The 13,254-nt window shown below is 42.8% G+C and overlaps 1 protein-coding gene across 2 annotated transcripts in view; it reads right to left on the reverse strand.

The window, feature by feature from the left end:
* EPB41L5 (erythrocyte membrane protein band 4.1 like 5) overlaps window positions 1-13,254 on the reverse strand; it is a 146,623-nt gene that overhangs the window by 133,087 nt on the left and 282 nt on the right. For both annotated transcript variants that reach the window (XM_082630346.1, XM_082630345.1), the window contains exon 2: window positions 7,672-7,858. In XM_082630346.1, coding sequence (XP_082486472.1) covers window positions 7,672-7,851 — 180 coding nt within the window. In that variant the 5' untranslated portion in view covers window positions 7,852-7,858. The remainder of the gene's footprint in view (window positions 1-7,671; window positions 7,859-13,254) is intronic.

Consider the following 13,254-nt stretch of genomic DNA (forward strand, 5'->3'; position numbering starts at 1 on the left):
GATAGTGAACACAACGTATTTGCACGTTCCTGATGTTAATAATGCTCAATCTAACAGAAATCTGACATCTCAAAATGAGAATCTCCCAAAACATCTTAATTTGAAATTCAGGGATAGCATGAATATTTTAAAAACTTTCATCTGGAGTCCAGTCAGCATGAAAAAGAACTATACTGTTTCACGAAAATAAGTCTCAGACAAGAAGTAAATAAGTTAACTGCAGCATGTTGATCTCATAAAAATTTCAGATTCTAACCCAGAAATAAAATGCATCACTGACGAACTGCAAAATATGGTCTTGATAATATTAGCCTGGGTGGGTGAACACCTGACTCAATCATAATTTTTAAAAATACCAATCTGTTACTATCAACCCTGGAAATGGTTCCTAAATCAGTTGGCTCTATCCCATTACGTTTCTTTTTTCTTGTTTTTAATATTGTCTCTACAGACTTCCCTGGTGGTGCAGTGGTTAAGAATCCACCTGCCAATGCAGGGGACATGGGTTCAACCCCTGATCCCGGAAGATCTCACATGCCACAGAGCAACTAAGCCCGTGTGCCAAAACTACTGAGCCTGCACTCTAGAACCTGCGAGCCGCAACTACTGAGCCCGCACGCCACAACTACTGAAGCCCACGTGCCTAGAACCCGTGCTCCGCTACAAGAGAAGCCACCACAATGAGAAGCCTGCATGCAGCATCAAAGACCCAATGCAGCCAAAAATATATTAATTAATTTAAAAAAATATTGTCTCTAAAAAAATGTTTTATTGAAGTATAGTTGATGTACAATATTATATGTTACAAGTGTACAATATAGTGATTCACAATTTTTAAAGGTTATACTCTATACTTATTATAAAATATTGGCTGTATTCCCTGTGCTGTACAATATATCCTTGTAGCTTGTTCATTTTATACAGTCATTTGTACCTCTTAATCCCCTCCCCCTAACTTGCCCCCTCCCCGCTGGTAACCACTAGTTTGTTCTTTATATCTGTGAGTCTGTTTCTTTTTTGTTGTATTCACTGATTTGTTTTATTTTTTAGATTCCACATATAAGTGATTATCATACAGTATTTGTCTGTCTGTGACTTATTTCACTTAGCATAACACCCTTCAAGTCCATCTGTGTTGTTGCAAAAGGCAAAATTTCATCCTCTGTAAGGCTGAGTGGTATTCCATTGTATATATGTACCACATCCTCTTTATCCATTCATCTGTTGATGGACACCTGGGTTGCTTCCATGTCTTGGCTATTGTAAATTGTGCTGCTATGAACACCGGGGTGCACGTGTCTTTTTGAGTTAGTGTTTTTGTTTCTTTCCCATTCCATACTCTCTTAAGGGTTTTTCATTTCATTACGCACTTAATAAATCACAGGAAATAACATTTTTGACATAATATATCATTCAATTCTATTCAACAATTACTGGACAGACAGCTATTACGCACTAGCTGCTAGAGGCATATAGATGAATATGTGTACATACTTCCTGTCCTCAAGCAGTCACAAGGTTCTTACTAAGAATAAAATCATACACAACTAGTTTAAACACAATAAATATGAATGTTATCCTTGCAGTATCGACAAAATGCTAAGGAAATGAGGGTGAGTTAAGTCTGCTTAAAACTAGTAAAGCCTTCAGAGGAATTTGTATCTGAAATTGGGCCTGGAAGGGCTGATACAACTCTGCCACCTTAGGTAAAAACAAAATGAAGAAAGATATGAAGTCTTGACAGTCTACGGTGGGGTTGAGGACAGAGACAGACTCGAGGCAGGAAGGAGTTAGAAGACAAAGTGGCAGAAGCTGCCAATGTGATTATTCCTAAAACTGCAGAACAGAATGTCACTCTCATCCTTAAAAAATTACTCCTCTTCCTCTACAGATTAAAGTGCGAATTCCAGGACATAAACAGTCTTTCCTACTGTTCCTTGCTCACTCTTACAGCCTTATCTCCTGTCACTCCACCATTTTCACCTGCTTACAATTTCCCTAGTAAGTCATACCTCTGAGCCTTAGCAAAATGCAGTTCTTTCTGCTCAGAACGTCCTTTAGGTCTCCAATGAACTCTGACTTCAAGAATGAGTACATCTATGTTACCTTCCAAAAAGCCAGACCCTGAATCCTCCTTCCTGTGCTACTTTGTACCTATAACTCCAGTTAGTATAAACCCTATGCATAGGCACAGAGTTGTAAAATAGTCTACCATATCTGGGAAAAGAGTAAGAAGGTCCAGTGTGGCCACAGTGTGTAGAATAGGGATGTGAAATCCCTGATCCAAGGGTCAACATCCTATTCATTTTCATACACCCTCTCATCTTGCAGCTACTGAATACGAACCAAGCAGAAAAAAAAAGTGAAACAAAGATCCACACAGCTCTGGCAAACGACAGTTTCATTTTTCAGTTAAATCTAGACCAGTGCTTGCTATTTATATTCTTTTCTTTCCTAACAAATTCCTCTAGGTCACCACCTCATTCAGACACAGTCCTCACTTCATAACCTCTTTTGAGGAAAATTAAGACCATCAAGAGAGCATCTTCCCATTACTCTTCTATCTTTCTCAGTATAAGATGGTATTCCTCCTAGAACGTTCCTCCTATCATTTCTACCTGTGTATGTAAAACCATTTCGACAAACTCAGACCTCCCCTATCCAGCCATGCTCTAGCTGCCGTGCTATTTTCTTTCTTCCTTGCCAAATCTCGCGTGTCAATCCCCAGTTTTCCCTTCATGCACTCCCTCGGACTACTAAACAACATTTATTAAGCACCCACTGGGTACAAGGGACTATAAGAGACCCAAAAAATATAAGACTGTCCCTAATAATTCCTTTGAACCTTCTGAAATATGGCTGGAAAGACATCCCACTGAAGCTCTTTTCCCCACCTCATCCCTTTGCCCCTTCTCTGCATGACAGCCGACCACCCTCTCCTGACCTTCCACACAATCAACATTACCCTCTACACCAGAGCGAGAATTATATGTTACTCATTTCTAATCTCCGTTCTCCCCATATCCATGTACAAAGCATTTCTTCCACTGCAAACTCACAGCCACAGTTATTCTGCAGCCCCATCATCTTGTGCCTTTATTACTGTCGTCTCTTACTTTTTTTCCCTGTAATGAATCAAGCATATCACCTTTAAATCAAAGCTCTATGTCATTCGTATCATGCTTCTTAACGACTAAAAAAACTTTAAGTGGAATAAAACACAAGTATACAAAAATCCATGCATTCTTAAACAGCTCTGAGATATAAATCACACACAACACTCACCCATTAAAAGTATATAATGCAAAGGTGTATTCACAGATATATACAACCATCCCCACAATTAATTTTAGAAAATCTTCATCACCTCAAAAAGAAACCTCACATCCTTCAGCTACTGGCCCCAACCACCCTTCACACCATCCCCTCGGTGCCCACCCATCTGCCCTAAGCAACCCCCAATGTCCTTTTTTTTTCCCCTTTGGATTTCTCTATTCTGGACTTTCATGCAAACGGAATCACATAATATATGGTCTTTTGTGACTGGCTTCTTTCACCTAGCATAATATTTTCGAAGTTCATCCATGTAGCATGTATCAGTACCATTTCCTTTACGGTCAAGTACTGATAGTATTCCATTATACAGATATAACACATTTTGTTTATCCATTCATCTGCTGACACTTACCTGTCTGGGCTGCTTCTACCTTCTGGCTATTCAGAATGATGCTGCTATGGACACCTGTGTACAAGTTTTTGTGTAAATGTGTTTCCAATTCTCTTCGGCATATACCTAGAAGTGGAACTGCCAGATCACATGGTAACTATGTTTAATCATTTGAGGAACTGCCAGACTGTTTTCCAGAGCAGCAGCTGGACCACCTTAACATTCCTGCTAAAACACGTAAGAGGGTAGATTTCTCCACATCCTCATCAACACTTGATATTACCTGGCATTTTTATTTTAGCCTTCCTAGTTGGTGTAAGGTAGTATCTCATGTTTTTTATTTGCATTTCTCTGACAACTAATGATGTCAAGCATTTCATGTGCTTCTTGGTCATTTGCATATCCTATTTGGAAGAAAGTCTATTCAGATCCTTTGCCCATTTTCAAATTGGGTTATTTGTCTTTTTATTACTGGGTTCTAACAATTTTTCACATGTTCCAGTTACTTACCAGATATATCATTTTCAAATACTTCCTCTCATTCTGTGAGAGTCTTTTCACTCTCCTGATGGTGCCCTTTGAGGCACAAAGGTTGTCATTTTGATTAAGTCCCACTTATTTATTCTTTTGTTGTTCATGTTTTTGGTGTCATGTCCAAGAAACTGGTATCAGATCCAAGGTCACGAAGATCTATCCCTGCATTTTCTTCTAAGAGTATTAGAGTCTTTTGTTTAGGACTCTGATCCGTTTTGAGTTAGTTATTTGTATATTTAGGAGTTAAGGGCCCAACTTCATTCTTTTGCATGTGGCTGCTCAGGTCCAGCACCACTTGTTGAAAAGACCATGCTCTCCCTCGTCGAATGGCTCTGGCACCCTGTCAAAAATCAACCGACCACAGATGCGTGGGCTTATTTCTGGGTTCTCTATTCTGTTCCATTGGTCCTTGCGCCAGCAAAGCACACCATCTAGATGACTACTGCTTTACACTTAAGTCTTAAACCTGGGAAATGAGAGTCCTACGACTTTGTTCTTTTTCAAATATTGTTGTGGCTCTTCTGGGTCCCTTGCAATTCCACATGAATTTGAAAATCAGCTTGTCAATTTCTACAACTAAATCAGCTGAAATTCTGGTGGGGATTATGTTGAATCTATAAATCAGTTTTGGGTATACTGCCATCTCAACAATGTTAAGTCTTACAATTCGTGAACACAGGATGTTTTTTCAGTTATTTTAAGATACAGTGGTCTATATAATTTAAAGATTTCAGCATCTGTATCAGCAAAGTAGATGTATAAAAATTATTATCTAATGGTTAATCAAATATTTCCCATTAATTTAAAACTTGGGAGACGCAGAGTTTTACAAGACACGCTATTTACTAAACAATACTAAGCTCATAAATCGAAGGAGTTACTATGGCATTTCCAAAGAGAAAGTTTAAAAACCAGATAATTAGAAATTTCTACCTGATGCCTTGCCTTTATCATTTACTGAAAGGCACTCTCACTACGTTAATTCCTTAAAAAAAAGGAAGTAGAAGGTATTTAAATTCCTCCCCAATCCTGAGAGGAAAGGAGAACCGAAGAAAGAAAATGACCATTACTACTAAGTATATATTAATTTGAAGTATATAAACCTAGATTTCTCTACTTAACTACAGATAATCCTTTGCATATTGCCTGGACTATCATCTGAGTTCCATGCTGCTTGCCACGATCAATACTGACGCTAAGCGCAATGGGAAGTAAGTATGTGATTCATTCAATTTCTAAGGTCAACTCTAAATCTTCTTTCAAAGTCATACTAGACTGGCTGAGAAGCTAAATCAAAAAAAGGGAAAACCTGGACTTCCCTGGTGGCATGGTGGTTAAGAATGTGCCTGCCAGTGCAGGGGACATGGATTCAAGCCCTGGTCTGGGAAGATCCCACATGCCGCGGAGCAACTAAGCCCATGTGCCACAACTACTGAGCCTGCGCTCTAGAGCCCGTGAGCCACAACTACTGAGCCCATGTGCCTAGAGCCCGTGCTCTGCAACAAGAGAAGCCACCGCAATGAGAAGCCCGTGAACTGCAATGAAGAGTAGCCCTCGCTTGCTGCAACTAGAGAAAGCCCGTGTGCAGCAACAAAGACCCAACGCAAAAATAAATAAATAAATAAATACGTTTGTATTAAAAAATTAAAGAAAGAGAGAAAACGTTTTCTTCCCAGATATTACTATTCTTCTGGCCATTTTCTTTAGTAAGGCAGTTTAGCTGGGAGGGCAATGCCCATTTTATATCCACGCACGCATCCAGAGTTACCTTATTAACCTGAGGATTTCCCCTGCGGAGCTGAAAAGGCAACTGCTCTGGTTGCACAGAGACAAATGTAAAAATCCTGGCTTTTTCGCTGCAGCTGTGTGTGTGCAAGGCGGGCTAACATTTCTGGCCTGATGGAGTATCACACATGCCCCCACTGAGCACAGCAAGCAAGGGGAAGCATTCTAAACCAGTCACTAGCCATTTATTCTACTTTCCCGGTGTCAGCTTCTCCATCAACACCCTCGAGACTTCATACTTCCAACATTAGGTAATAAGAAACTTCCTTCCACTCTCCTACACAGCAATCTCAAGCTTTTCACCACATACCTAAGCATATTTCAGTGGAACAGTACACAGAACTCTTTTGAGATACTTATCAAATAAATGAATATGAAAACTACCCTCACAAAGAAGCACATATTGGAACATCAGACAATCCCTCAAGAAGCCCTTACAGGAAGAAAATTTAAATGCATTAAAGTCTTTCAGAATCAAAAACCCTGAAAATGCCCAGTCTAATGTACAAATATAATAAATACTCAAAAAGATGACTTCAAAATACTTCAGGATATCCTGTCTTAATTTTATCATATTCCATTATTTTAAAAACGTAAAATGTACATACCTAGTACATTTTAAATTATTCAGTTAATCAGAATATTCGTTCAAACAAACTACCCAGTCCCTTCATCTCTCGCCCTGCGAGTCTAAGGCCGTCCACGGCTCGTCCGACCATGCACCACTGCAGCACCCAGGCTACCGCTCCGCGCTAAGCGTTCTTTAACTGCATTTTGGGTGAATGGTGTGCACTAAAGAGAGTCTGTAGGGAGGGAAGACACTGTGGAACATTCAATGACATCTCAAATTGCACATTTTACAGCTTAGTCACGTAAACCTTTTAATACAGGGCAAAGACATGAGAAAGAGATTTGGTATTAGCAAACAGCTCAGAAGGAAGCTCCACAGCCCCCAAAGAGCTACCTCCCCTCCCCTCAAAAAAAGAGACCTGCAAGGAATAAGTTAACTCCTTTCAGATATACTGGATTGTTTCACACTGTGAGCTGTGATTATTCATAACTGCAAAAAAAAATCTCCCCAAAATGTGAATATAATTACAACATCCAATCTTGAAATAAAGATTACAGTGTCTGGAAAACCTACCCTGCAAACTATTTGGGAACAAGGAGATGGGCAGGCAGAGCTGAGGGGTATGAACAAAGCCCTTTTCCTCACTTCAGTCCATTAAAACGTCTACAAGCGCACCGAAGTGGGCAGGAAGTATTTGTTTTGAGGAAAGTGAGGAGTGTTTTGAAAACTACAAAAAAATACAGAGAACTAAATGTCTTACGGTATCCACGTAAGTATCATCATCGTCCCCAAAGATCCTCACCGCTTTAATAACTGCTCAACAAGGACTGTGAGAGAGCCCCGGGAAGCACACGGCATACTGCCACCATGGAGAACACACGAACACACACACAGAGGATTCACACCAGCAAATGCCCTAACATCTGAAAGTTCCAGTGAAGTGCCTCTAATTCCAGAGAAGTCCCAGCGCTCCAGCTATCGAAGGCCACCTGATCCATGCACCTGTGCGGCGGGCGTGGATCCCACCTGCCCAAGTGACCTGACCCCCCCGCCCCTCCCCGCAGCTCCAGAGAAGCACATGACCTCAGCACGAACATGCGTCAGCAAACTGTACCGGCAAGTCCACGCTGACATCGGTCCCGTCCAGGAGGGACACTCGGCAGGTGATGACGGCCCTCGCGTCCCCGGCCGCAGGGATGTGCGTGGCTGCACGCTGGGCCTCGCGGAGCCGGTCCCTCTCGGCCTGTCTGCGTATCGACCGGCGGCCGAGCGTTCTGCGGAAGAAGCTCAGCATTTTGTCACTGCAAAAGACAGGAAAGGGTGTCAGAGGTCTCCCGCAATTGGCCGTCAGACAAATGGTGTAATTTAGTAAAATTCTGTGGACACTAGGAGATACGTTATTAAAAGAGCATCTGGTCAAGTAAATTTGAAAAAAATATTATTAATACTGGCTACTTCAGCTGAGTTTTTAAAGACCTTAACCTAAAATAGGGCTACGGCTCACAGCACTTCTAAACTTTCTGGACTTTTTTGTAAGGAGCTAATCTGGTAAGAGAAGGGCTAACATTTATGAAGTTCAACAGGTCTTCTGGGCCAGTAATTTCTATGTACAACAGCCAAATACCCCTACAAACGTTAGGAGACGATGCCATACACTAAGGTGCCCTTTGATAATAACAACCATCCTAAGAAGTTCCATTTCTTCTCTGGCCAGATTAGCTATTATTAAGTAGCAATTTAAAATCTGTAATAAAATATTTGATAAAAACTTATATTTGAAATAGATGATTATTTTTGTATTTTTACTATGAAATTTCTATAAATTTAATAGTAATTTATAAGTTACTATAAAATTTCAGATAGCTTTTCAGTTTACAAAGCCCTCATACGGAACGTGTGGCCCCAGTCTCCTTCTCCCCAGGTTTCTTTTCAGGCATTGCTCCCTTTGCACCTTGCTGGCCAGTCTCATTTCAGCGGCCTGTCAAAGGTCACACTTGTCACCGCAGACTTCTAATGCCCTATGTCAGAGAACCTCTCCTAACTCCTGTTAACTTAAGTCCCCCTAACCCTCCCCTGAGGAATATTCTGCCATCTAAAGAGTCAGTCACTCCCATCATAACACTTTCACTGAACCTTGAAAATGTTTTTCTGCCTCACTAATCAGATTTTAATTATTCATTTACATGTCCATCCCTTTATTGTAAACTCCTTTTTTAAATTTTTTAAAAAATTTTACTTACTTATTCATTTATTTATTTTTATTATTTACTTATTTACTTAGCTGTTCCGGGTCTTAGTTGCAGCATGCACACGGGGATCCAGTTCCCCCACCAAGGATCAAACCCAAGCCCCCTGTGTTGGGAGTGTGGAGCCTTATCCACTGGAACACCAGGGAGGTCCCTACTGTAAGCTCCTTGAGGACACAATTCCTACTTTGAACAGGTAGCCACCCAGCACATTTCATCATCAGGTACAACAAACATTTAGTAAATAATCTTACTGGGTACTCAGAAAAACTCCCCAAATAATATTGTCTTATTTTGATAAGCAAACTAAGGGTCAAAGAAATTAAACCACTGATGAAGTCCATTATTTAGTAAATATTGAAGACAGAGGCTCAAACTCTGATTTTCTGACTCCAAATCTTGGTCCTTCTACTACATCATAGGACTATTCATGCAAAACTCACATTATACAGATAAGAAAGAAATTATCAAAGATCACAGCTAAAAAGATGCTGAATGAAGATACAAACATAAAACACACAGGATGAATTTGTTTCTTAAAACTTAATTCAGCATATTCAAGAAATAAATTGCAAAGGGGTAAAAAAAAAAGAGTTGCAAAGGAAATTGCAGATTCAAAGAGACTTAAAACACATATCAAAAAATCACCATGTGTGGGCCTACTTTTAGATCCTAATTCAACTAAAACTTCTTTTAGGTTGTCAGATGTTATCATTGAGGGAAGCTAGGTGAAAAGTATATGGGAACTCTGTACTACTGTAACTTCAGCATAAGTCTAAAATTATTTCAAACTAAAATATTTTCTCAAGTCACGCATTTGTTACTATACACGTAACTTATAAGGAGTCTAGTGTAACCAGCTGATGCTGTAAACTAGATAGATGCATTTGTAAACATGATAAAAGTAAAAGCTGAAGTGTTAAAATAAATAACATATTTTTTAAAAATTCAGTAGCTATCAATTGAGAATTACAGCCTCATTTTACAAGTACGCATACTCCTATGTAATCAGATAAACTGGCCAAACCATGACAGCTGTCATCGGCACTTCCTAAGGACACAACTATACACACACACATCTGAACACTAACTGGATTGTTTATGATAATCAAGGAAGTACTGCCAACTTTCTTTTGGATAAAACAGTGGTTTTAAAGATATGTTTTACAAAGAAAGTCTTTATCTTTTAAAAATACATACTGAAAAATTTATAGAAGAATGATGTGATGTCTAGTATTCGCCTCAAAATAATACAAGGAAGGCAGTTAAGCGGGAAGAGAGAGGACACAAATTGGCCAGATAACTGGCCAACAACTGTTGAGGCTGATGGGTACATGAAGGCTAATTATATTCTTCTGACTACTTCTGTATATGTTGAATTTTTCCATAATAAAAAGTTTTTTCTAAGGGAAAAAAAGTTCAAAGTGAAATGCAACCTTATGGTTCCTAGGAAGTACGTGAATTATAAAACAAGTTTTCTTTCACCTCACCCTACACCTTAAAAATAGACTCACTGGACTTCCCTGGTGGCGCAGTGGTTAAGAATCCGCCTGCCAATGCAGGGGACACGGGTTCGAGCCCTGGTCCGGGAAGATCCCACATGCCGCGGAGCAACTAAGCCCGTGCACCACAACTACTGAGCCTGCGAGCCACAACTACTGAGCCCATGTGCCACAACTACTGAAGCCCGTGAGCCTAGAGCCCGTGCTCCGCAATAAGAGAAGCCACCGCAATGAGAAGCCCGCACACCGCAAGGAGTAGCCCCGCTCACCGCAACCAGAGAAAGCCTGCGTGCAGCAACGAAGACCCAACGTAGCCAAAAATTAATTAATTAATTTAAAAAAATAGACTCACCATACAAGCAGAGTTAACCTGCTACAGAAAAACACAACTTCTTTCTTATTTATAATTTTAATAATTATGTACTTTGAACTATGAAACTCCATGCCACAAATAACATGTTGTTTTATAAAAGAATATGAAAGCACTTACATGAAAACAAATTTCAGATGGACTAAAGAAGTAAAAGAACTGAGTACTAGAAAAAAACAAATATTAGGGTGAAATTCTGCAAAAAAATTCTTGAAGGACTAATAGGCAGTTTAATAAAGAACTATCAAAAATTGTGAAGATAAACAACCCAGAAGAGAAAGAATAGACAAGATATGAAGAAACAAGGTCTCAAAGATGACATGCAATAAAAATATTCATTACAGGGCTTCCCTGGTGGCGCAGTGGTTGAGAGTCCGCCTGCCGATGCAGGGGACACGGGTTCGTGCCCCGGTCAGGGAAGATCCCACATGCCGCGGAGCGGCTGGTCCCGTGAGCCATGGCCGCCGCCGAGCCTGCGCGTCCGGAGCCTGTGCTCCGCAACGGGAGAAGCCACAACAGTGAGAGGCCCGTGTACCGCAAAAAAAAAAATTCATTACAAAGATGTTCAACCTCACCAGTAACCAAGCAAATCCAAATTAAAAAAATAAGATACTGTCTATCATTTAGAAGACCCTAGATACCCAGCGCTGAAAAGGGTATGTGAAAAACACTCACTCTCACACCATGTCCCCCTGGAGGACAAGTCAGCACACAATGAGAAATGTTAACGTGCACACCCTTTCACCCAGCAGTCCTATGTCTAGTAGGACAGCCTAAAGAAATGTCCCGTATGTGCTCCAAGTTACGGAAACAAGAATTTTCAGGGCATGATTAAGACAGCTTTAAATACCTCTATCAACATGCAAGTAGTTAAATGACGGTTCAGACAATGGCATACGACACAGTACAGTTGACACGGACACTGACGAAATCTACAAGTGAAAAATGAAATCAGAAAAAGGAGCACAGTTTACTCCACACTGGGGTGGGGCGCACACATATACATATTCTTACACCTTGTCCACACACAAAAGCACGAGAAGGACATGCGCACTTCAGCAAGGTTATCTCTGGAGAGGGTCCTGTGGAGGTTCTCAGTTCTTGCATAATACCAGCATACGAACACGCCCGAAGTTTAATAAATGTATTGCCGCCCGGTTCTCCCACGTCCACCCTCCCCAGCCCCCTCCTTCGAGCCGCAGCAGCGGATTCTGAGCGGCCACCCCGCCGACCCCTGTGAAGGACCCAGCGTTCCCGGCCTCGCTCCCAGCCGCCGGGGCCCTCGGGCGCCCACCCCCGCGTTCGCCCCACTCGGGTCAGGCTTCCACTCAGCCCGAGAGCCCGCAAGTGCCGCCTTTCCCCCAGCTGTTCCGGCTTTCTGGGTGCCCTCTCCACGCCAGCTCCCCGACCCTCTCCTACTTCGCACGGCCACCTTCAGACGGCTGCTTGGAAGTGTCTCTTCCTCAGAAAAGCATCCCGTGCCGCCTGAGTTGGGTCTCCTTGCAGCAGCCCTAGTCCGCTCTTTGTAACACTCGAGAGACCTGCAATTAAATGCCACGCCGTCTGTCCATTTTACTGGGTGTTTCCCCCACTGAGCCACACACAAGGACAGGGACCCAGTCCGACTCGCTCCCCACGGCGGCCCAGCCAGCACGGCAATACGCGCATCACGCGCTGCGTAAAGAGCTTGTCCGAAATAATACAACGGGATTTCGGGGTGGTAGGGTTTTGCCTATTTCTTACACAGTAGTTTTGAATCCATCACGTCTAACTTCTCAGCTGTGAGCTAAGGCGGGCTTCCTTTGCAACCGGAAACATGCAAACTCAAGTCGTCCGTTTACCACCTAACTGAAGTTTTGGTTTTTTTAAATACACACCTAAAACTCAAAAGTCTGCCGTGACTCGTGTACACTCTGCTACGTGAGCGGTGGCCACAGTCCTCGGTAGGCAACTGCTCCCCCCCAAGGAAAGAGCGCCCGCTTGCAGCCGGTGAGGAGCGCTCCCGGGACGCCTCCCTACGCGCCGGCTCCCGCACCGGCTTTCCGGCTCAGCAGAAACCCTAGTCGACCAGGGTCAGGCTTACTCACCACCACCAGGGGACTGACACCCTCCCTCCCAGTGATCCCAGCACAGAGAGCGTCTGCAAGGGAGGCCTTCAGCAGACGGAGCAAACAGGTCGTTTTCTAAAGAACGAGGAGAAAACCCTGCCAACCAGCGCCTGTGAAACCATCCACTGTGTCAGTAGGACAGCAACGGAGCGACGGGAAGCCTTCCCCCAATTCTGGAAAAAACACGTAATATCCACTTAAAACGCTGCCAAACGCTCTAAAAGACTCGGGTGTGGTTGCTCTGACGGCAGAACCGTAAGGGCAGGTACCACCGAAGCCGACCCCCCGGAGGCCGGCGTCCGGGCCGGCCGCGGGGGGGGTGTCCCCGGAACCCCCTTCCCCACCCCCACCCCGGGACACCTGCCGGTCCGCCCCCGGAGCGACTCAGCCCAGCGCGCTCGCGACCGGCCCGCGGTGCGTCCCGGAGCGGCCACGTCCGCCCGCAGGTGGACACCCGGCCCGGCCCGGCCC

Source organism: Mesoplodon mirus (assembly GCF_964341445.2).
Source record: "Mesoplodon mirus genome assembly, chromosome: 8".
NCBI lineage: Eukaryota > Metazoa > Chordata > Mammalia > Artiodactyla > Ziphiidae > Mesoplodon > Mesoplodon mirus.